Raw genomic sequence first — 26,281 nt, forward strand, 5'->3', positions numbered from 1 at the left:
TTCACCGCCTGCTGTACTTGCATGCCAACTTTCAATGACTGATGTACCATGACATCCAGGTCTCGTTGCACCTCCCCTTTTCCTAATCTGCCACCATTCAGATAATATTCTGCCTTCGTGTTTTTGCCACCAAAGTGGATAACCTCACATTTATCCATATTATACTGCATCTGCCATGCGTTTGCCCACTCACCTAACCTATACAAGTCACCCTGCAGCCTTTTAGCGTCCTCCTCACAGCTCATACCACCACCCAGCTTAGTGTCATCTGCAAACTTGGAGATATTACACTCAATTCCTTCATTTAAATCATTAATGTATATTGTAAATAGCTGGGGTCCCAGCACTGCGCCCTGCGGCACCCCACAAGTCACTGCCTGCCATTCTGAAAAGGATGCACTTATCCCGACTCTCTGCTTCTTGTCTGCCAACCAGTTCTCTATCCACATCAGTACATTACCCCCAATACCATGTGCTTTAATTTTGCACACCAATCTCTTGTGTGGGACCTTGTCAAAAGCCTTTTGAAAGTCCAAATACACCACATCCACTGGTTCTCCATTGTCCACTCTACATTCTCAAAAAATTCTAGAAGATTTGTCAAGCATGATTTCCCTTTCATAAATCCATGCTGACTTGGACCGATTCTGTCACTGCTTTCCAAATGCGCTGCTATTTCATCCTTAATAATTAATTTCAACGTTTTCCCCACTATTGATGTCAGGCTAACCGGTCTATAATTACCCGCTTTCTCTCTCCCTTTTTTCTTAAAAAGTGGTGTTACATTAGCTACCCTCCAGTCCATAGGAACTGATCCAGAGTCGATAGACTGTTGGAAAATGATCGCCAATGCATCCATTATTTCCAGGACCACTTCCTTAATACTCTGTGATGCAGACTATCAAGCCCCGGGGACTTATCGGCCTTCAATCCCATCAATTTCCCTAACACAATTTCCCGCCTAATAAGGATTTCCTCCAGGTCCTCCTTCTCACTAGACCCTTGGTCCCCTATTATTTCTGGAAGGTTATTTATGTCTTCCTTCGTGAAGACAGAACCAAAGTATTTGTTTAATTGGTCCACCATTTCTTTATTCCCCATTCTAAATTCACCTGAATCTGACTGACTGACATTTGTCTTCGCTAATCTTTTTCTCTTCACATATCTACAGAAGCTTTTGCAGTCAGTTTTTATGTTTCCTGCAAGCTTCCTCTCATACTCTATTTTCCCCCTCCTAATTAAACCCTTTGTCCTCCTCTGCTAAATTATAAAATTCTCTCAGTCCTCAGGTTTGCTGCTTTACTGGCCAATTTATATACCTCTTCCTTGGATTTAACACTATCCCTAATTTCCCTTGTTAGCCACGGTTGAGCCACCTTCCCCAGACAAGGATGTACAGTTGTTGAAGTTCATCCATGTGATCTTTAAATGTTTGCCATTGCCTATCCACTGTCAACCTTTTAAGTATCACTCGCCAGTCTATTCTAGCCAATTCATGTCTCATACCATTGAAGTTACCTTTCCTTAAGTTCAGGACCCTAGACTCTGAATTAACTGTGTCACTCTCCATCTTAATAAAAAATTCTACCATATTATGGTCACTCTTTCCCAAGGGGCCTCGCACAACAAGATTGCTAATTAGTCCTTTCTCATTACACATCACCCAGTCTCGGATGGCCAGTCCTCTAGTTGGTTCCTCGACATATTGGTCGAGAAAACCATCCCTAATACACTCCTGGAAATTCTCCTCCACTGCATTGCTACCAGTTTGATTAGCCCAATCAATATGTAGATTAAATGTTACATCCCGACCGACTCTTGAGAATCCCTGGCGCAAAGCCACTGAAAGTGGAGGAGAATCATCCGCGAAGGCGTCAGTCACTTCAAGTCTCTTCGTCGGCAGCACGCGGAAGCCAAGTATAAACAGCGGAAGGAGCATACGACAAACCAAGTACCCCACCCACCCATCCCTTCAACCACCCCCTGCCCCACCTGTGATAGAGACTGTAGGTATGGTATTGGACTCATCAGTCACCTTAGAACTCATTTTAGTGTGGAAGCTAATCATCCTCGACTCCAGGGTACTACCTACAAAGAAGATATGAATGTATTAAGGCAAATGGTATGTTGACGTTCATAGCTAGGGGATTTGAGCATAGGAGCAGGGAGGTCTTACTGCAGTTGTACAGGGCCTTAGTGAGGCGTCACCTGGAATATTGTGTTCAGTTTTGGTCTCCAAATCTGAGGAAGGACGTTCTTGCTGTTGAGGGAGTGCAGAGAAGGTTCACCAGATTGATTCCCGGGATGGCTGGACTGACATATGAGGAGAGACTGGAGCGACTGGGCCTGTATTCACTGGAGTTTAGAAGGATGAGAGGGGATCTCGTAGTAACATATAAAATTCTGATGGGACTGGACAGGTTAGGTGCAGGAAGAATGTTCCCGATGTTGGGGAAGTCCAGAACCAGGGGACACAACCTAAGGATAAGGGGTAAGCCATTTAGGACTGAGATGAGGAGAAACTTCTTCACTCAGAGGATTGTTAACCTGTGGAATTCCCTACCGCAGAGAGTTGTTGATGCCAGTTCATTGGATATATTCAGGAGGGAGTTAGATATGGCCCTTATGGCTAAGGGGATCAAAGGATATGGAGAGAAAGCAGGAAAGGGGTACTGAGGTGAATGATCAGCCATGATCTTATTGAATGGTGGTACAGGCTCGAAGGGCCGAATGGCCTACTCCTGCACCTATTTTCTATGTTTATCAAGGAGGCATTGAGGGTGTCCTTGAAGCATTTTCTCTGCCCTCCTGAGACTCACTTGCCATGACAGTGCTCAGAGTAGAGTGCTTGTTTCTGGAGTCCAGCATTGGGCATGCGGACAATGTGGCCCATCCATTGGAGCTGATCGAGCGCGGTCAATGCTTCAGAGCTGGGGATGTTGGCCTGAGAGACTTGCAGAATGGGCATATAATTGGCAAGTGAATTTCAACACCAATAAATTTGAGATATTACATTTTGGTCAGATATTAGTTGGAAAACAAGAATCTAAATGGGCTAGAAGAGCAAAGTGATGTCGTAATACAAATACACAAATCACTAAAAGTAGCGACACAGGTTAGCAACGCCATAAAAAGAGCAAACCGATCACTAAGGTTTATTTCATGGGGATTGAATTGCAAAGTAGAGAAGTTTTGCTAAACTTGTATCGAACCTTGGTTGGACCACATTTGGAGTACTGTGTACAATTCAGGTCACCATATTATAAAAAGGATATAGAGGCACTGGCAGGGGTGGAAATGAGATTTACAATGATGATACCAGAAATACAAGTTTATGCCTAAAGGGAAAGAATGAACAGGCTGGGTCACTTTTCTCTTGTAAAGAGAAGGTGAAGGGGTGACCTAATAGCGGTCTTTAAAATTATGAAAGGTTTTGATAGAGTGGATATAGAGAGAGTGTTTCCACTTATGGGGAAGAGCAAAACTATAGGCCATCAATACAAGATAGTCACCAAGAAATCAAATAGGAAGTTCAGAAGAAATTTCTTTACTCAGAGAGTGTTGGGAATGTGGAACTCGCTACCACAGGGAGGGGTTGAAGCGAATAATTTAGATATATTTAAGAGGAGGCTAGATAAGTATATGAGAGAAGGGAATAGAGGGTTGTGCTGATAGTTAGATGAAGAAAGACAGGAGAGGGCTCGAGTGGAGCATAAACACTGGCATCGATTGGTTGCGCAAAATGGCCTATTTCTGTGCTTTATATTCTATGTACCTGCCCTGGGAGTACTTGACGGGACATAGTAGAGGGAGCTTTATTCTGCATCTAATCAGTGCTGTACTGCCCTGGGAGTGTTTGATGAAACAGTGTTGAGGAAGCTTTATTCAGTATCTTTTTTTTATATCTAATCAAGGGATGTGGGCGTCACTGGCAAGGCCAACATTTATTGCCCATCCCTAATTGCCCTTGAGAAGATGGTGGTGAGCCACCTTCTTGAACCGCTGCAGTCTTTGTGGTGAAGATACTTCCACAGTGCTATTAGGGAGGGAGTTCCAGGATTTTGACCCAGCGACGACATACTTCCAAGTCAGGATGGTATGTGACTTAGAGGGGAACTTGGAGGTGGTGATGTTCCCATGTGCCTGATGCCCTTGTCCTTCCAGGTGGTAGAGGTCGCAGGTTGGGAGGTGCTGCCGAAGAAGCCGTGGCAAAATGCTGCAATGCATCTTGTAGATGGTGTACACTGCAGCCACGGTGCACTGGTGGTGGAGGGAGTGAATGTTTAAGGTGGTGGATGGGGTACTAATCAAACGGGCTGCTTTGTCCTGTATGGTATCGAGCATCTTGAGTGTTATTGTGGCTGCACTCATACAGGCAAGTGAAGAGTATTCCATCACACTCCTGACTTGTGCCTTTTAGATGGTGGAAAGGCTTTGGGGAGTCAGGAGGTGAGACATTTGCCACAGAATAGCCAGCCTCTGACCTGCTCTTGTTGCCACAGTATTTATGTGGCTGATTCAGTTCAGTTTCTGGTCAATGGTGACCCCAGGATGTTGATGGTGAGGGATTCGGTGATGGTAATGCCGTTGAATGTCAAGGGGAGGTAGTTAGACTCTCGTTTGTTGGAGATGGTCATTGCCTGGCACTTGTGTGGTGTGAATGTTACTTGCCACATCTCAGCCCAAGCCTGAATGTCGTCCAGGTCTTGCTGCATACGAGCATGGACTGCTTAATTTTCTGAGAGGTTGCATTTGGAACGGAACACTCTGCAATCATCAGTGAATATTCCCACTTCTGACATGATAATGGAAGGAAGGTCATTGATGAAGCAACCGAAGATTGCTGGGCCTTGGGCACTGTCCTGAGGAACTCCTGCAGCGATGTCCTGGGGCTGTGGTGATGGACCTCCAACCACCACAACCATCTTCCTTTGTGCTAGGTATGACTCCAGCCAGTGGAGATTTTTCCCCCTGATTCCCATTGACTTCAGTTTTACTAGGGCTCCTTGATGCCACATTTGGTCAAATACTGTCTTGATGTTGAGGGCAGTCACTCTCACCTCACCTCTGGAATTCAGCTCTTTTGTCCATGTTTGGACCAAGGCTGTAATGAAGCCTGGAGCAAAGTGGTCCTGGCGGAACCCAAATTCACTATCGATGAGCAGGTTATTTGTGAGCAAGTGTCACTTGATAGTACTGTTGATGACACCTTCCATCACTTTGCTGATGATTGAGAATAGACTGATGGGACGGTAATTGGCCGGATTAAATTTGTCCTGCTTTTTGTGGACAGGACATATCTGGGCAGTTTTCCAAATTGACGGATAGATGCCAGTGTCATAGCTGTGCTGGAACAGCTTGGCTTGAGGCGCAAATCTTCAGCCACAACAGTCAGTTTGTTGTTGACGCCCATAGCCTTTCCTGTATCCAGTGCGCTCAGCAGCTTCGTGATATCACATGGAGTGAATCGAATTAGCTGAAGACTGGCTCCTGTGATAGTGGGGACCTCAGGAGAAGGCCGATATGGATCATCCACTCGGCACTTCTGGCTGAACATAAGAACATAAGAAATAGGAGCAGGAGTCAGTCATTTGGCCCCGTGAGCCTGCTCCGCCATTCAATAAGATCATGGCTGATCTGATTCTGGCCTCAACTCCACTTCCCCGCCTGGTCTCTATAATCCATGACTTCCTTATCATTCAAAAATCTGTCTATCTCCACCTTAAATATATTCAAAGATCGAGCCTCCACAGTGAAGATACAAAGATCAGTGTCCTCATCCAGGCCAACATCCCCAGCATTAAAGCACTGACCACACTTGATCAGCTCTGCTGGGCAGGCCACATTGTCTGCATGCCAGACACGAGACTCGAAAAGCAAGCACTCTACTCTGAACTCCTTCATGGAAAACGAGCCAAAGGTGGACAGAGGAAACGTTACAAGAACACCCTCAAAGCTTCCCTGATAAAGTGCAACATCCCCACCAGCACCTGGGAGTCTCTGGCCAAAGACCACTCTAAGTGGAGGAAGCATATCCGGGAGGGCGCTGAATGCCTTGAGTCTCATCGCTGACTGCATGCAGAATACAAGCGCAGGCAGTGGAAAGAATGTGCGGCAAACCTGTGCCACCCTCCCTTCCCCTCAACGGCTGTCTGTTCCACCTGTGGCAGGGACTGTGGCTCTCGTATTGGACTGTTTAGCTATGTAAGGACTCATTCTAAGAGTGGAAGCCAGTCTTCCTTGATTCCGAGGGACTGCCTATGATGATGATGACAAAGATGGAAGGAAAATCAATGTGTGAGGAGGGCACAAAAAACCTACAAAAGGACATAGACAGGCTAAGTGAGTGGGCAAAAATTTGGCAAATGGAGTATAATGTTGGAAAGTGCGAGGTTATGCACTTTGGCAGAAAAAAATCGAAGAGCAAGTTATTATTTAAATGGAAAAAAATTGCATAGTGCTGCAGTATAGTGGGACCTGGGTGTCCTGGTGCATGAAACACAAAGGTTAGTATGCAGATACAGCAAGTGATCAGGAAGGCCAATGGAATCTTGGTCTTTATTGCAAAGGGGATGGAGTATAAAAGCAGGGAAGCCTTGTTACAGCTATACAAGGAATTGGTGAGGCCACACCTGGAATACTGCGTGCAGTTTTGGTTTCCATATTTAACTGCTTTGTAGGCAGTTCAGAGAAGATTCACTAGGTTTATTCCACAGATGAAAGGTTTGACATGAGGAAAGGTTGAGAAGGTTGGGCATCTACTCAGTGGAATTCAGAAGAATGAGAGGTGATCTTATTGAAACATATAAGATTATGAGGGGGCTTGACAAGGTGGATGGAGAGAGGATGTTTCCACTGATAGGGGAGACTAGAACTAGGGGGCATGATCTTAGAATAAGGGGCCACCCATTTAAAACTGAGATGAGGCGGAATTTCTTCTCCCAGAGGGTTGTAAATCTGTGAAATTCACTGCCTCAGAGAGCTGTGGAAGCTGGGTCGTTGAATAAATTTAAGACAGAGATAGACAGTTTCTTAACCGATAAGGGAATAAGGGGTTATGGGGAGCGGGCAGGGAGGTGGACCTGAGTCCATGACTGTATCAGCCATGATCTTATTAAATGGTGGAACAGGCTCGAGGGGCCGTATGGCCTACTCCTGCTCCTATTTCTTATGTTCTCTGGGGTAGAGAATTACAAAGATTCATGACCCTCTGAGAGAAGAAATTCCTCCTCATTTCTGTTTTAAATGGGCGACCCCTTATTCTGAAACTATGCCCTCTAGTTCTAGATTCCCCCACGAGGGGAAACATTCTCTCTCTATCTACCTTGTCAAGCCCCCTCAGAATCTTATATGTTTCAATTAGATCACTTCTCATTCTTCTAAACTCCAAGGCATATAGGCCCAAACTGCTCAACCTTTCTTCATATGACAACCCCTCCATCTCAGGAATCAACCTCATGAACCTTCTCTGAACTGCCTCCAATACAAGTATATCCTACCTTAAATAAGGAGACCAAAACTGTACACAGTACTCTAGGTGAGGTTTTAACAATGCCCTATACAGTTCAAGCAGGACTCCCCTGCTTTTATACTCATCTCCCTTGCAATAAAGCCCAGCATTTCATTTGCCTGATTACTTGCTGTACCTACCTGCTGAAGATGGTTGAAAATGCTTCAGCCTTGTCTTTTGCACTTGCATTCTGAGCTCCGCCATCATTGAGGATGGGGATATTCAAGGAGCCTCCCCCCGTTAGTGGCTTAATTGTCCACCACCATTCACAACCGCATGTGCAGAGCTTTGATCTGATCTGTTGATTGCGGAATTGCTTAGCTCTGTTATAGCATGCTGCTTAGCATGCATGCAGTCTTGTGTTGCAGCTCCCCCAGCTTGGTACGCTTGTTGTTGCTCCTGGTATGCTCTTCTGCACTCCTCATTGAACCAGAGTTGGTCCCGTGCCTTCATGGTAATGGTACAGTCAGGGATATACTAATTGATATTGGGAAGACTGAAACTATTGTTTTCGGTCTCCACCACGAATTCCGTTCCATACCAACTGACTCCACCCCTCTCCCCAACTTCTGTCTGAGGCTGAACCACACTGTTCTCAACCTTGGTGTCATATTTGACCCTATAATGAGCTTTCAACCACATTTCCGCAGCAAAACTAAGACCTCCTATTTTCACTTCCGTAACATCATCCATCTCTGCCCTTGCCTCAGCTCATCTGCTGTTGAAGTCCTCATCCACGCCTTTGTTACATCTAGACTTGACTTTTCCAATGCACTCCAGGCTGGCCTCCCACAGTCTACCCGACGTAAACAAGAGATGATCCAAAACTTGGCTGCCCGGGTCCTAACTCGCATTAAGTCCCGCTTTCCCATCATCCCTGTGCTCGCTGACCTACATTGTCTTCCAGTTAAGCAATGCCTCAATTTTAAAATTCTCATCCTTATTTTCAAATCCCTCCATGGCCTCCCCCCTCACTATCTCTGTAATCTCCTCCAACTCCACATCTCTCCGAGCTGCCTGCTCTCCACTAATTCTGCCCTCTTGATTACAATTGCTCAAACAGTGGTGGCCATTGCTTCTGTTTCCTAGGCCCCAAGCTCTGGAACTCCCTGCCTAAACCTCTCTAACTCTCTATCTATCTTTCCTCCTTTAAAATGCTCCTTAAAACATACCTCTTTGATTAAGCTTGTGGTCACCTATGCTAATTTCTACTTAGGCAGCTCGGTGTCAAATTAAAAAAAAATCTCATAATACTCCTGTGATGCGCCTTGGAACATTTCACTACATTAAAGGTGCTATATAAATACAAGTTTTATGCCTGGACATGAAGTTACAGATTGTGGCAGAATGCAATTCTCCTGCTGATGATGACCTACAGCGCCTCATGGATGCTCAGTTTTGAGCATCTGTATCTGTTCTGAATCTATCCCATTTCATTATTATCATAGGCAGTCCTTTAGAAGTGAGGAAGACTTGCTTCCACTCTTAATATGAGTCCTTAGGTGGCTGAACAGTCCAATATGAGAACCACAGTCCCTGTCACAGGTGGGACAGATAGTCGTTGAGGGGAAGGGTGGGTGGGACAGGTTTGCCGCATGCTCTTTCCGCTGCCTGCACTTGATTTCTGCATGCTCTCGGCGATGAGACTCGAGGTGCTCAGCGTTCTCCTGGATGCACTTCCTCCACTTAGGGCGGTCTTTGGCCAGGGACTCCCAGGTGTCAGTGGGGATGTTGCACTTTATCAGGGAGGCTTTGAGGGTGTCCTTGTAACGTTTCCTCTGCCCACCTTTGGCTCCTTTGCCATGAAGGAGTTCCAAGTAGAGCACTTGCTTTGCGAGTCTCATGTCTGGTATGCGGACAATGTGGTCTGCCCAGCGGACCTGATCAAGTGTGGTCAGTGCTTCAATGCAGGGGATGTTGGCCTGATCGAGGATGCTAATGTTGGTGCGTCTGTCCTCCCAGGGGATTTGTAGGATCTTGCGGAGACATTGTTGGTGGTATTTCCTATTTATCCCATTTAGTATAATGCTAGTGCCACACAACACGATGGAGGGTATCTTCAGCGTGAAAACAGGACTTCATCTCCACTATAACTGTGCAGCAATCACTGCTACCAATGTTGTCAAGGACAGATGCATCTGCGAAAGATAGATTGATGAGGACGAGGTCGAGTAGGTTTTCCCCTCGTGTTGGTTCTTTCATCACCTGCTGCAAACCCAGTCTGACAGTTATGTCCTTCAGGAGTCGGCCTGCTCAGTCAGTAGTGATGCTACCGAGCCACTTCTGTTATTAATCACATCCGGGACTGAACCATGACAGAGTGACTGTGTACATGGGTTTCTCTATAAATTGTTAACTTAGCTCAAGTCAGTCACAGAAAATTATTTCCTATTCACGAATATGGGCTTTTACCCAGCATGCCCTGCGGGGGAGAATGTGCTGCACCCAGACTACAGGAGCCCAGTGCACAGGCGCGGTAGCAGGCTGTGTTTGGAGCATGCGCAGTGAGTGCGGGAATAGGCCACAGGCTGCAGACGGGCTCCGTAAAGCGGCCGACGGATGCGAGGAGCCGGAGAGTAAAGGACCTGGTGGGTGACGGGGAGGCTTCATAAAGAACTGATGTAGGCCGGAAAGCCCGAATAATAAGCGGAAGGTCTCGCGTTTGCAGCTTCGGTGCTTTCTCCCTGTAACAAGCCCAGATTAATGGCTGCCATCTTTGGGAAGGTTCAGTGCTCCGCCATCGTGAATCAGCAAGAAGCAGTGCGTACGCACGGCCATATTCGTGCAGGAACAACGAGTGGGAGGGATTCCTTGTCTGTTCCCAACTCAGTTCCAATACCCGGGAGAGAACATCAGTGACTCAGTTATTTTATTCTCATTCTCCACACACCGGATTTCTTCACCATCTCTCCTGAAGGAGCGAGTGAGTGTTGACCTTACGGTTTGCAACACAATTGTAACATAATTGGATGCAATTGCCCCCCCCCCCCCCTGTACAGTCCCAGGGTTGGAATCCCCATGTACAGTCCCATGGTTATGATCTCCATGTACAATCCCAGGGTTAGGATCTCCATGTACAATCCCAGGGTTAGGATCTCCATGTACAATCCCAGGATTAGGTTCCCCATGTACAATCCTAGGGTTAGGATCCCCATGTACAGTCCCAGGGTTGGAATCACCATGTATAGTCCCAGGGTTCGAATCCCCACGTACAATTGCAAGATTAGAATCCTCAATGTACAGCCCCAGGGTTAGAATATCCATGTACTAACCCAGAGTTAGAATATGTCTGTACAGTCGCAAAGTTTAAATCCCCATGTACAGTCCCATGGTTAGAATCCCCAGGTACAGTCCCAGGGTTAGAATCACCATCTACAGTCGCAGCGTTAGAATCCCCACGTACAGTGCCACATTTGGAATCCCCATGTTCCACATCTGAAGGGGATTGACAGGGTAAGTTGTGTCCCCTGGCTGGAGTGTGTACAACTCAGGGGCATAGTCTCAGGATAAGGCCAATTAAGACAGAGATGAGGAAATCCTTCACTCAGGGTTGTGAGCATTTCGAATCCCTGCCGCAGAGGGCTGTGGATGCTGATCCTTCGAGTATATTCAAAACTGAGATTGATGTTTGGATTCTCGAGGAATCAAGAGATTTGAAGATCAGGTGGGAAAGTGGAGTAGAGGTCGATGAACAGCCATTATTTTTTTGAATTGCGGAGCAAGCTCAAGGAGGCATACGGCCTACTCTTGCTCCTATTTCATATGTTCCTATTTTTTATGTACAGTCCCAGGGTTGAAATCTCCATGTACAATCCCAGGTTTGGAATCCCCATGTAGAGTCCCAGGGTTAGAATCCCAATATTCAGTCCTCGGGTGGAATCCCGATATACAGTCCGAGGGTTAGGATCCCCATGTACAATCACAGGTTAGAATCACCATGTACAATCCCAGGTTAGAATCCTCATGTGCAGTCCCAGGGTTAGAATCCCCATGAACAGTCCCAAGGTTAGAATCCCCATGTACAATCCCAGGGTTGGAATCCCCATGTATACTCACAGAGTTAGAATACCAATGTATACTCACAGGGTTAGAATCCTCATGTACGGTCCCAGTGTTGGAATCCCCAGGTACAGCCCCAGGGCTGGAATCCTCATGTACACCCACAGTGGTGGAATCCCCCAGAGCGACCGCTGCATCAGCAACACTGAGTGTGGCTCTCGGGATACGACTCAGTGTTGCTAGGCCCAGCACCAGGAAACCCAGGGACAACAACAACTTGCATTTATACAACAGGCCCAGCAATTCCAGATGTTCTGTATCAGAGTGAACGCTGGATGCGGAAGTCGGTCCCAGGCCTGCTGTCTGTTTGTTGCATCAGTTTCAGCTGGAGTGGGGATGGAGGAGAAGCTGCTGGGTTTTATCCCTAGTACTTCTGAATCCAGTAGAACCGACAATTTCTAATATGGGACTGTCAAGTAAGGTGGGTTCCCTTCCCTGAAGGACTACAGTGATCAGTTAGGTTTTTACTGCAATCTGGCAGCTTTCATGGTGACATTTCTCCAGCCCCATAAATGATCAGATTCAATAAGCTCAATTTCACAACTACTTTGATGTTTTTGTGGATTCTCTCTCACACTCCCGACTTCCTGTTTAAAATTCATTTTGCAGCATGATAGAAGGGGAGGATTTGCAGATGCGAAACTCAAACCAAACATCATGTCAAGATCTGACAGTGTCACTCGATTCATCGGGACATGACTATCATCGGCCTTCGAATATGGAAGCAAAATGCACCATTCACAGTGGGGAGAAATGCTACACGTGCTCTGTGTGTGGACAAGACTTCAGCCGATCCTCTGACATATCAAGACACCAGCGAGTTCACACTAGGGAGTGGCCATTCACCTGCTCTAAGTGTGGGAAGGGGTTCACTCAGTCATCCCTTCTCACTGAACACCAGCAAATTTACACTAGGGAGAGGCCATTCCCCTGCTCTGAGTGTGGGAAGGGGTTCACTACTTCATTCGACCTGCTGACACACCAGCGGGTTCACACTGGGGAGAGGCCGTTCACCTGCTCGGAGTGTGGAAAGGGTTTCACTCATTCATCCCATCTCACTGTACACCAGCGAGTTCATACTGGGGAGAGGCCGTTCCCCTGTTCTGAGTGTGGGAAGAGATTCTCTAATTCATCCCACCTGCTGACACACCAGCGAAGTCACACTGGGGAGAGGCGGTTCACCTGCTCTGATTGTGGGAAGGGTTTCTCTACTTCATTCGAGCTGCTGAAACACCAGCGAGTTCACACTGGGGAGAGACCATTCATCTGCTCCATGTGTGGGAAGGGATTCACTCATTCATCCAGCCTGCTGACACACCAGCGAGTTCACACTGGGGAGAGGCGATTCACCTGCTCCGAATGTAAGAAGGGATTCACTCGGTCATCCCTCCTCACTGAACACCAGCGAGTTCACACTGGGGAGAAACCGTTCACCTGCTCCGAGTGTGGGAAGGGATTCACTCGGTCATCCAACCTGCTGACACACCAGCGAGTTCATAAGTGACTGCAGGGATTGGATTCTGCTGTTCGTGCTACTGTTCATCACATCCAGGACTGAACCATGTTCATTCTGACAGTTGGGGTTTGTTAATAACCCCTGTAACTGGCTGGAGTTTAATATTTGGGATATAGGCAAATAAATTACCGTTGCTTTCAACATATTGTTGTAGATTTTTGTCTTTCCCACCTGGAGTGTTTAGCATCACCTGGCTGGAGCTCAGAAAGGACAATCTCGGGGGAGGATCGTACAGGAACAGAACTGCAGCCTGGACACAGTCCTTCAGGACCACACTGAGAGGAACAAACGGCACTTTGGTCCTTCTTGTCTCTCTTCACTGACAGCAAACTCTCTGTGTAGGTTAATCTTGAGACATGTAAGGTCCAGATGATATCTACCCAAGGGTGTTTAGAGAGATGAAATGGATGCTCTGTGAGCCCCTTGCCCCTATCTTCAACAGCTTGAGTTTGTAAAGAAGTTGTTAGGTTGGTGAATGGGGGGAATCAGGTTGACATTGTCTATCTCAGGGCTGTCACATTCATTTCCTGTGGCGGATGTGATCCAATATCCTGGCACTTGCCGTGGGCCACATTCAGCAAAAATGATTAAAATAGGAATAAATGAAGACAAACTACATCGGAATTTACATTTAGATTTTATTTACTGCCGCTCCTCCGATCCCTGGCACCTCTTAGCTTGAGCATTCATGAACTGACCCTGCTCAGTCCATAACCACAAATAAATCATTGCATTGTTCTGACTGTGACCACAAGGCTGTGTCACTCTCCGTACAAAGACCATCTCTTTACACATCCCCTTTCTGCACAATTGCAGCAGACATGAGCAAGGACGTAAGGCTTATTAAAAGACACACATTTCATTGCAGCAAAGATTACACTGGGAGAAATGTTCAGTTATTTTCCATTACAGGAAAAATGCAGATCAAACCAGCAGCACACTGGCACCTTAACAGTCTCTCATCGGCCTGCAGGCTTTTGTTAAATACATTTGCTGAATGGATATAAACTTAACCCAGCTTTGTAGGCATGATGCTCTATTCACATATTGAATGTGGAAGAGACGCTGTGGGGCACACGCTAAGTCCAGTAGTTGAAAGTGATTAACAGACTGGGTTTTGTGTTTAGTGATCCTGGGCATGTTACCAATACCAGCAAAATTGAAGGCCATGGAATAAAAGGGACAGTGGCAGCATGGATACGAAATTAGCTAAGTGACATGAAACAGAGTAGTGGTGAATAGTTGTTTTTCGGACTACAGGAAGGTATACAGTGTGTTCCCCAAGGGTCGGTACTGGGACCACTGCTTTTCTTGATATATAGCAATGACTTAGGCTTAAGTAACAGGGCACAACTTTCAAATTTGAAGATGACTCAAAACTTGGAAGTATAGTGAACAATGAGGAGGATAGTAAATTTCAGGAAGACATAGACAGGCTTGTGAAATGGGCAGACCCATGGCAGATAAAATTTAACACAGAAAAGTTCAAAGTGGTACATATTGGTAGGAAGAACTAGGAGAGGCAATATAAACTAAAGGGTACAATTTTAAAGGGGTTCCATGAACAGGGAGACCTGGGGGTATATGTGCACAAATCGTTGAAGGTGGCAGCACAGGTAGAGAAAGCAGTTAATAAAGCTTACGGGATTCTGGGCTTCATGAATAGAGTACAAAATCATGGATATTATGATGAACCTGTATAAAATACTGGTTTGACCTCAACTGGAGTACTGTGCCCAATTCTGGGCACTGCATTTTAGTAAATATATGAAGGCCTTAGAGAGGGTGCAGAAAAGAATGATTCCAGGGTTGAGGGACTTCAGTTACATGGATAGATTGGAGAAGCTGGGGTTGTTACCATTGGCAGTTGAGAACCAGAGGACACAAATTTAAGGTGATTGGCAGAAGAACCAAAGGCAACATGAGAAAAAACCTTTTTACGCAGTGAGTGGTTAGGATCTAGAATGCACTGTCTGAAAGGATAGTGGAGGCAGACTCAATCACGGCTTTCAAAAGGGAGTTGGATAAATACCAGAAGGAGAGAAATCTGCAGGGCTATGGGGAAAGGATGGGTGAGTGGGACTAGATAAAGCTCTTGCAGTGAGCCTGCAAAGCCTTGATAGGCCGAATAGCCTCCTTCCGTGCTGTAACCACTCTCTGATTCTAAGGTGATGAAAAAGATGTTGCCCAGGATGTTACATCTCCCGGACACTGGGACCCAGTTGGCAACAGACTCTGAAGCCCCGCCCACTCTAGGTTCCTGCACTAAGATAGCCGCGCATGCGCCGTGACCCCGCCCACCCGGCAAACGCGGGGCCTGTGGGCTCTTCGGGGCCTGAGGCCTACACCGTGTATTTACAAAGATTCCCAGCCTACCTCCGGTCCAATTCCACCGCGCGTGCTCACTGAGGGAGATCCGGGATGAGCCCCGCCCACTGGGGGTGGGAGGCTCAAGCCCCGCCCCTCATACACACCGATTGGTTGGAGGACCATCCGACCGACCGGTCCGCCAGTCCCGCCCCCGCTCTTGCTATTGGTCGGGAGCTACCGTCAATCACCCGGGCAGTGTGAGCTGACAATGCGCGGTGGGGCGGCGGCAGACGGTGACGCGGAAGGTGAGCGAGCTCCAGGGAGCGGGTTAGAGAAACTCTGGGTGAAAACACCGAGTGCGGTCCCGGGCCCGGATATAAACCGGGGAACATTCTCCCCCTGCCCGCCGGCTCCCGGCTTCCTCCGGCCCGAAGGAGTGGACAGCACATGCGCAATGTCGGCTCAAACTCTCAGGGAGCGTCTGTAAATCAAAGAGAAATGTTGATGAGCAGGGAGCGTCTGTAGATGAAGGAGAAATATTGATGAGCAGGGAGCGTCTGTAAATTCAGGAGAAATGTTGATGAGCAGGGTGTGTCTGTGAATGAAGGAGAAATATTGATGAGCAGGGAGCGTCTGTAAAGAATCCTAGAATATTATAGCACATAAATGGGCCATTCGGCCCATCGAATCGGCACCGGCTCTTTCGAAGATCGATCCAGTTAGTCCCACTCCTCTGCTCTTTCCCTGAATCCCTGCAATTTTTTCTCCTTCAAGTGTTTATCCAATTCACCTTTGATGGCTACTGTTGAATCTGTATCCACCACCCTGTCAAGCAATGCATTCCAAATCCTAACCACTCGTTGCATCAAAATGTTTCGCTTCCTGTTTCCTGTTTTTTGCCAATCACCTTAAATCTGTGCTCGCTAGTTATTGACCCTTCAGCCACTGGAAACAGTTTCTCTTTATTTGCTCCATCTAAACACTTTATGATTTTAAACACCGCTATCAAATCTCCTCAGACTTCTCAGCTCTGAGGAGAACAACCCCAGCTTCTCCAGTCTATCCCCGTGACTGAAGTCCCTCATCCATGGAACCTTTGGAACAGGGAAGGTTAAGAGGTGTCCTAATAGAAGTTTTCAAGGTGATGAGAAGTTTGATAAAGTTGAAAGAGAACAATAGGTCATGGATTCAAAATCATTGACAAAAGATCTAGAGGGCAGATGAGAAGAATTGTTTTCACTTAGCGAGTGGTCAGGATCTCGACTCCTCTAACTGAAAGGGTGGTGGAAGCTGATTCCATAAATAATTTTAAGAGAGTTCGACAGATATTTGAGAATGAGGAACTTTCAGGGTTACAGACAAAAAACAGGAAACTGGGACTAAGCACAACTGCTTTTTCTAAGGGCTGAATGGCCTCCTATGCGGTAAGTTTCTATGATTGTGTGACTTTATATACATGTCCCTTATGTGTATATGATCATCAGTTTGATTTCACATTACATCATATCATCAAAAGTTAACAACTGCAGATAGAAACTAATGAGAACCTATAACTTTACTCAATTCATTTGCTGAATTCCTCACCAACGTGTTATTTTTCCATTGGGCTAAAGATCAGTATAACTCCCTATTGCATTATATAATTGCAGATTTCCCTCTCTTGTCAGTTAATTGTTATTGCACTAGTGAAACATTTAATTCTAAGTCTGTCTTTGATTTTGTGCCTTTCCGAGTTTTACTATCCTTGTTCTAAAGTTTAATTATAACGCTAATGTTGGTCACAGTAGTCCTATCTACACTACACTACATAAACTTGAGGTCATCCAAAACTCGGAAGCCCATGTGCTAACTCACACCAAGTCCCATTCACCAGCACCCCTGTGCTCACTGACTTACATTGGCTCCCAGTTAAGAACATAAGAAATAGGAGCACGAGTAGGCCATTTGGCCCCTCGAGCCTGCTACACCATTCAATAAGATCATGGCTGATCTGATTTTGGGCTCAGCTCCACTTCCCTGCCCGCTCCCCATAACCTTTGACTCCCTTAGTGCTTAAAAATCTGTCTATCTCCACCTTAAGCAACACCTCATTTTCAAAATTCTTATCCTAGTTTACAAATCCCTCCATGGCCTTGCTCCTCCCTATCTCTGTAATCTCTTTCAGCTTCATAACTTGACGAGATGTCTGCTCTCTTCAAATTCTGCCCTCTTGAGCATCCCTGATTATAACTGCTCAACCATCAGTGGCCGTGCCTTTAGCTGTTTGAGCCCTAAGCTCCAGAACTCCCTCCCTAAACCTCTCTCCCTCTCTTTCCTCTTTTAAGACGCTCCTTAAAACCTACCTCTTTGACAAAGCTTTTGGTCATCTGCCTTAATTTCTTCTTATGTAGCAAATGTATCTGTTTTGTCTTGTAACACTGCTGTGAAGTGCCTTGGGACATTTTACTACGTTAAAGGCGCTATATAAATAAAAGTTGTTGTTGTTGTTGTCCTTACAATTATCTCTCAGTTCTCCCAAGCTCTCTCACTGGACGTTTTCAATTAACATATCCAATTGAGCAGGTGGTGATGTCATGTTAGTAGCTGCTTGCCCTGTGAGGGTCAGTCTGAGAGTTCAAACATTCAGTACTCAGAGGGGCAACCCCAGAGAAAAGGAAAACAAGTTGAAGATAATGTGAAATGTTTGGATTTCAGCACACAGAGGAGGGAGAGTGTGGGATGGAGAGTTACAGCTATGGGTATGAATAGAGGAAAGAACTCGGAGTCTCAGAGTAAAGGGTCAGCCATTTAGGACTGAGATGAGGAGAAATTTCTTCACTCAGGGTTGTGAATCTTTAGATTTCTCTACCCCGGTGGGCTGTGAAGGCTCAGTCTTTGATTATATTCAAGGCAGGAATCACTAGAGTTTTGGATATTAAGGGAATCAAGGGATATGGTGACAGTGCGGGAAGGTGGAGTTGAGGTAGATCAGCCATGATCGCAGTGAATGGTGGAGCAAGCTCGAGGGGCCAAATGTCCGACTCCACCTCTCTTCTGGCTTCTCTTCCTGCTCCGCACTGTTAGAATGTTTTAAAGTGGCCCAAATGGCCGGGATATCCCAGCGTGCTTTGCTTGACCATTTTAGCCAGAGAGCGAATGTGGAGAAAAGGGAAGTAGAATCTTGTCTGTGTGTGAACAGAAGACAATTTGGAAACTCAAAGACAGAGAATACTGAAATGATAAACACCCTGCTCAAGAGAAGGCCTTTACCCAGATAAGAATGGCAGTTGCTAAGAGACCCACATATCTAAAGACCCTAAACACTGGAAATTGCTCGTGCAACAGACTTGTTGGTACCGTGCGAGGCCAGTGGTAAGTTCGTATTCTGCTAACAGAAACTTACACATTCCCAAGAGGGACATGCTGTTTCTTCAACTAAGATAAGAGATGAGATCTGGAAATATGTGGCAATACATGGCGCAACCCATCCGTGGTTAACATAGTCAGGATGGGGATGGATTGATGACTAAGAGATAAGGAGAGCGACTCTTCAACTTTAACATTTTCACCCTTGTTTTCAAGACCCTCCAAGGGCCTCACTCCTCCCTATCTCTCTAACCTCCTCTGAGATATCTATACTCCTCCAATTCTGGCATCTTGCTCATCCTCTATTTTAATCGCTCCACCATTGGCAGTCGTGCTTTCAGCTGCCAAGGCCCTATGCTCTGGAATTCCCTCCCTACAGGTCTTTTTCCACCTTCAGCTCTTTATAACCATAATTTTAAAATTAGAGCTTGGTCATTGAAGAGTGAAATCAGGCAGCACTTTTTCACCCAAAGGCCAGTGCAAATGTGCCACTCTCCTCCAAATGGCTGTGAATGCTGGGGGTCAAATGGAGCTTTCAAGACTGAGATGATAGATTTTTGTTAGGTAATTGTTCCAAGGGTTATGGAATAAAGGTGGGTAAATGGAGTTAAGGTACAGATCAGCCCTGATCTAATTGAATGGTGGAGCAGGCCCGAGGGGCTGAAAGGTCTTCTGCTGTTCCAAATGGAGCTATGACACAACAGAGATGCCCCGGATCAGTGAAAGTCCACTGGGCCCCAGAACAGCGGAAAAGTCAGGTCTAGGACAAAGGCAGTATGCCCACTTTGAATCTGGTTTGCTTCTCCCTCTGTGCCCAGCACTGCCTGCACCCCCAGTGTTTCAGCCTCAGTGTTACAAGTTTCATCGGTTACAGGCTGGAGAGAGGAATAATTCAATCTGACACAGAGCTGTGTGATGGGTTCAGTCCCCACTAATATTGGACGGTCAGAAATGTCCAAGAAGTAGTTTTTGACTAATATTGGCTCCCACTGGTCCGTGCCGATGTTTATGCTCCACACGAGTCTCCTCCCACCCATTTTCATCCAAACCTATCAGCATATCCTTCTATTCCTTTCTCCCTCATGTACATAGCTAACTTCCCCTGAAATGCATCTGTGCTATTCATCTCAACCACTCCATATGGTAGCGCTCTGGGTAAAGAATTCCACATTGGATTTACTGGTGACTATCTAATATTAATGGCTGCTAGTTTTCGACTCCCACACAAGTGGAAACATTTTCTCTGCGTCCACCCTATCGAACACGATCATAATTTTAAAGACCTCTATCAGGTCTAGACTGGTAAAAAGAGTTTACAAAAGTTATTACAACAAGTACAGGATAGAAATTTAGAACTTATTTCCCAAAGATGTAAATCCTCATTTTACTCACACTACCTCCCTCTGTGCTGAAATCCAAACACATTGCACCAGTTCCAACTTTCTTTTCCTGCTAGCTGAGCTTTCTCCCTCCCCTGAAGGTGCTGACTCTGGCTGGGTGCAGTTCTACACTCACTGATTCCCCTCCCTCACCTCCCCTGAAGGTGCTGACTCTGGCTGGGTTCAGTTCTACACTCACTGGTTCCCCTCTCTCCCTCCCCTGAAGGCGCTGATTCTGGCTGGGTTCAGTTCTACACTCACTGGTTCCCCTCCCCTGAAGGTGCAGACTCTGACTGGGTTCAGTTCTACACACACTGGTTCCCCTCCCTCTCCTTCCCAGGAGGTTTTGAAGCTGGCTCCATCCCTCTTTCCAATAATCTATCCTTCCCTATAAACTTCCCCTCTGTAATTTTGGTGAGGGACTCTCCTTGACCAGTCACCATTTGTCCTTCATTTACAGATGCTCCCTGACCAGTCACTATTTCTCCCTCATTTACAAATGCTCCCTGACCAGTCACTATTTCTCCATCATTTACAGACGCTCTCTGACTAGTTACCATTTCTCCTTCATTTACAGACGCTCCCTGACCAGTCACTATTTCTCCCTCATCTACAGACGCTCCCTGACTAGAAACATAGAAACATAGAAAATAGCTGCAGGAGTAGGCCATTCGAGCCTGAACCACCATTCAATAAGATCATGGCTGATCATTCCTTCAGTACCTCTTTCCTGCTTTCCCTCCATACCCCTTGATCCCTTTAGCCGTAAGGGCCATATGTAACTCCCTCTTGAATATATCCAATGAACTGGCATCAACAACTCTCTGCAGCAGGGAATTCCACAGGTTAACAACTCTCTGAGTGAAGACGTTTCTCCTCATCTCAGTCCTAAACGACCTGCCCCTTATCCTAAGACTGTGTTCCCTGGTTCTGGACTTCCCCAACATCGGGAACATTCTTCCCGCATCTAGCCTGTCCAGTCCAGTCAGAATCTTATATGTTTCTATGAGATCCCCTCTCATCCTTCTAAACTCCAGTGTATAAAGGTTCAGTTGATCCAGTCTCTCCTCATATGTCAGCTCAGCCATCCCTGGAATCAGTCTGGTGAACCTTTGCTGAACTCCCTCAATAGCTAGAACGTTCTTCCTCAGATTAGGAGACCAGAACTGAACACAATATTCCAGGTGGGACCTCACCAAGGCCCTGTACAACTGCAGCAAGACTTCCCTGCTCCTATACTCAAATCCCCTTGCTATGAAGGCCAACATACCATTTGCCTTCTTCACCGCCTGCTGTACCTGCATGCCAACTTTCAATGACTGATGAACCATGACACCCAGGTCTCGCTGCACCTCCCCTTTTCCTAATCTGCCTTCGTGTTTTTGCCCCCAAAGTGGATAACCTCACATTTATCCACATTATACTGCATCTGCTATGTATTTACCCACTCGCCTAACCTGTCCAAGTCACCCTGCAGCCTCTTAGTGTCCTCCTCACAGCTCACACCGCCACCAAGTTTAGTGTCATCTGCAAACTTGGAGATATTACACTCAATTCCATCATCTAAATCATTAATATATATTCATCACATTGCTGTTTATGGGAGTTTGCTGTGCGCAAATTGGCTACCACGTTTCCCACATTACAACAGTGACACACTCCAAAAGTACTTCATTGGCTGTAAAACGCTTTGAGATGTCCGGTGGACGTGAAAGGCGCTATATAAATGCAGGTCTTCCTTTCTTTTTAAATGGGGATCTAAATCTGGGCCCTTTCATTACAATTGTGGGCTGTAAACCGTAAAACAGCAGTTACTAGTGCCTTCAGGAGAGATGCTGAGAAAGCCCCCATGTGCAGAATGAGAATTAAATCAAGGAGTCAATGATTTTCTCTGCCGGTCACGCATGCGCTCTACGGTTTGACCGATGAAGATGACGACGCACAAACCCTCAGCCTTTCTTTACAAAGATGGCTGCCGTTAACCTGGGCCTGTGACCGGGAAACTCCCCCAGAGCTGCAAGTTCTCATTCGGGGCTTGCAGCCTACACCATTTGTTGATGGAGCCCACCCGCGGGTGGGGTTACTCCTCCGCGCCCCGCCGTTCACTCCCCGCTGAAATATCGGGCTCCGCGCATTTGTCCGCCTGCGGCTTCAGTCTATGCACCGAACACCGCATGCTCCACACCCTGGCAAGTACCCCGCCTACACACTGGCCTCCTGTAATCTGTGCGGCACATTCTCCCCCGCTGGGAATGCTGGGCAATAACCTCGCCATTGAAAGGCTACTTTAGTGAATAGAACAGGATTTACTGTGATTGCATCGAGAACTGAACCATGTTCAATATGGCAGTTAATATTTGTTTCTGATGATCTTAATAAACCCCAACAATTGGCTGGACATTAATATTCTTCATTAATATTTAAAATAAATATTTTCTTCTTTTCATTTTCTTTAAATCTTGACAAAATCATTTTTGTTTCAAACACACTGTGTGGAATATTTGATTTCACTATGATAAGAGACGAATTGATGTGCTGTTACCGACTGTTCCCGAACTTTTCTTACCCTAGATTATTTCAGTTCTCAACGAGTTCACCTTCTACCACATCAAACCCAAGCCTGTTCTATTTGTGTACATGTCTTGTCGGTGTCATAGATTGAACTCACTTTACACTTATTTGAAGTTCCTTTGAACCACCCCTTTAGAGAATTATATTGCATAAGATGTGAAATCAGTTATTTTCTGTATCATTTATCATTTTTTTGATCCAACTTAGTAAAAATCCTCCACAAATAATGCATATGACAGGGGACGAGTGGGAAAACCAGTGAGCGTACAAATGAACCTACTCTCCATTTCTGCTTCATTTACAGATGCTCCCTGACTAGTTACAATTTCTCTTTCATTTACAGATGCTCCCTGACCAGTCTCCATTTCTCCATAATTTACAGGGGAGAGACATTGAGGGGGGGGGGGGGAAGAGACACTGGGGGGGGGGGGAAGAGACACTGGGGGGGGGGGGGAAAGAGACACTGGGGGGGGGAAAGAGACACTGGGGGGGGGAAAGAGACACTGGGGGGGGGAAAGAGACACTGGGGGGGGGAAGAGACACTGGGGTGGAGGGGAAGAGACACTGGGGGGGGGAAGAGACACTGGGGGGGGGAAGAGACACTGGGGGGGGGAAGAGACACTGGGGGGGGGGAAGAGACACTGGGGGGGGGGAAGAGACACTGGGGGGGGGGAAGAGACACTGGGGGGGGGGGAAGAGGCACTGGGGGTGGGGGAAGAGACACTGGGGGGGGGGGAAGAGACACTGGGGGGGGGAAGAGACACTGGGGGGGGGAAGAGACACTGGGGGGGGGAAGAGACACTGGGGGGGGAAGAGACACTGGGGGGGGAAGAGACACTGGGGGGGGAAGAGACACTGGGGGGGGAAGAGACACTGGGGGGGGAAGAGACAATGGGGGTGGAAGAGACACTGGGGGGGGGAAGAGACACTGGGGGGGGGAAGAGACACTGGGGGGGGGAAGAGACACTGGGGGGGGAAGAGACACTGGGGGGGGAAGAGACACTGGGGGGGGAAGAGACACTGGGGGGGGAAGAGACACTGGGGGGGGAAGAGACACTGGGGAGGGGGAAGAGACACTGGGGGGGGGAAGAGACACTGGGGGGGGGAAGAGACACTGGGGGGGGGAAGAGACACTGGGGGGGGGAAGAGACACTGGGGGGGGGAAGAGACACTGGGGGGGGAAGAGACACTGGGGGGGGAAGAGACACTGGGGGGGGAAGAGACACTGGGGGGGGAAGAGACACTGGGGGGGGGAAGAGACACTGGGGGGGGGAAGAGACACTGGGGGGGGGAAGAGACACTGGGGGGGGGAAGAGACACTGGGGGGGGGAAGAGACACTGGGGGGGGGAAGAGACACTGGGGGGGGGAAGAGACACTGGGGGGGGAAGAGACACTGGGGGGGGGAAGAGACACTGGGGGGGGGAAGAGACACTGGGGGGGGGAAGAGACACTGGGGGGGGGAAGAGACACTGGGGGGGGGAAGAGACACTGGGGGGGGGAAGAGACACTGGGGGGGGGAAGAGACACTGGGGGGGGGAAGAGACACTGGGGGGGGGAAGAGACACTGGGGGGGGGAAGAGACACTGGGGGGGGGAAGAGACACGGGGGGGGGAAGAGACACTGGGGGGGGGAAGAGACACTGGGGGGGGGAAGAGACACTGGGGGGGGGAAGAGACACTGGGGGGGGGGAAGAGACACTGGGGGGGGGGAGAGACACTGGGGGGGGGAAGAGACACTGGGGGGGGGGAAGAGACACGGGGGGGGAAGAGACACTGGGGGGGGGAAGAGACACTGGGGGGGGGAAGAGACACTGGGGGGGGGAAGAGACACTGGGGGGGGAAGAGACACTGGGGGGGGGAAGAGACACTGGGGGGGGGAAGAGACACTGGGGGGGGGAAGAGACACTGGGGGGGGGGAAGAGACACTGGGGGGGGGGAAGAGACACTGGGGGGGGGGAAGAGACACTGGGGGGGGGGAAGAGACACTGGGGGGGGAAGAGACACTGGGGGGGGGAAGAGACACTGGGGGGGGGAAGAGACACTGGGGGGGGGAAGAGACACTGGGGGGGGAAGAGACACTGGGGGGGGAAGAGACACTGGGGGGGGAAGAGACACTGGGGGGGGGAAGAGACACTGGGGGGGGGGAAGAGACACTGGGGGGGGGAAGAGACACTGGGGGGGGGGAAGAGACACTGGGGGGGGGAAGAGACACTGGGGGGGGGGAAGAGACACTGGGGGGGGGGGAAGAGACACGGGGGGGGGGGAAGAGACACTGGGGGGGGGAAGAGACACTGGGGGGGGGGAAGAGACACTGGGGGGGGAAGAGACACTGGGGGGGGGGAAGAGACACTGGGGGGGGAAGAGACACTGGGGGGGGGAAGAGACACTGGGGGGGGGAAGAGACACTGGGGGGGGGAAGAGACACTGGGGGGGGGAAGAGACACTGGGGGGGGGAAGAGACACTGGGGGGGGAAGAGACACTGGGGGGGGGAAGAGACACTGGGGGGGGGAAGAGACACTGGGGGGGAAGAGACACTGGGGGGAGAAGAGACACTGGGGGGGGAAGAGACACTGGGGGGGGAAGAGACACTGGGGGGGGAAGAGACACTGGGGGGGGGAAGAGACACTGGGGGGGGAAGAGACACTGGGGGGGGAAGAGACACTGGGGGGGGAAGAGACACTGGGGGGGGAAGAGACACTGGGGGGGGAAGAGACACTGGGGGGGGAAGAGACACTGGGGGGGGAAGAGACACTGGGGGGGGAAGAGACACTGGGGGGGAAGAGACACTGGGGGGGGAAGAGACACTGGGGGGGAAGAGACACTGGGGGGGGAAGAGACACTGGGGGGGGAAGAGACACTGGGGGGGGAAGAGACACTGGGGGGGGAAGAGACACTGGGGGGGGAAGAGACACTGGGGGGGGAAGAGACACTGGGGGGGGAAGAGACACTGGGGGGGGAAGAGACACTGGGGGGGGGGGAAGAGACACTGGGGGAAGAGACACTGGGGGAAGAGACACTGGGGGGGGGGAAGAGACACTGGGGGGGGGGGAAGAGACACTGGGGTGGGGAAGAGACACTGGGGGGGGGGAAGAGACACTGGGGGGGGGAAGAGACACTGGGGGGGGGAAGAGACACTGGGGGGGGGAAGAGACACTGGGGGGGGGAAGAGACACTGGGGGGGGGAAGAGACACTGGGGGGGGAAGAGACACTGGGGGGGGAAGAGACACTGGGGGGGGAAGAGACACTGGGGGGGGGAAGAGACACTGGGGGGGGAAGAGACACTGGGGGGGGGAAGAGACACTGGGGGGGGGGAAGAGACACTGGGGGGGGGAAGAGACACTGGGGGGGGAAGAGACACTGGGGGGGGAAGAGACACTGGGGGGGAAGAGACACTGGGGGGGGAAGAGACACTGGGGGGGAAGAGACACTGGGGGGGGAAGAGACACTGGGGGGGGGAAGAGACACTGGGGGGGGAAGAGACACTGGGGGGGGAAGAGACACTGGGGGGGAAGAGACACTGGGGGGGAAGAGACACTGGGGGGGAAGAGACACTGGGGGGGGAAGAGACACTGGGGGGGGAAGAGACACT

At 48.7% G+C, this 26,281-nt stretch overlaps 1 protein-coding gene across 1 annotated transcript in view; it reads left to right on the forward strand.

Moving 5' to 3' along the window:
• LOC139274172 (zinc finger protein 585A-like) overlaps window positions 1-26,281 on the forward strand; it is a 134,448-nt gene that overhangs the window by 16,879 nt on the left and 91,288 nt on the right. The window contains exon 3 of the mRNA XM_070891209.1: window positions 12,179-13,069. Coding sequence (XP_070747310.1) covers window positions 12,180-13,069 — 890 coding nt within the window. The 5' untranslated portion in view covers window position 12,179. The remainder of the gene's footprint in view (window positions 1-12,178; window positions 13,070-26,281) is intronic.

This window comes from Pristiophorus japonicus, chromosome 9, assembly GCF_044704955.1.
Source record: "Pristiophorus japonicus isolate sPriJap1 chromosome 9, sPriJap1.hap1, whole genome shotgun sequence".
Classification (NCBI taxonomy): Eukaryota; Metazoa; Chordata; class Chondrichthyes; family Pristiophoridae; genus Pristiophorus; species Pristiophorus japonicus.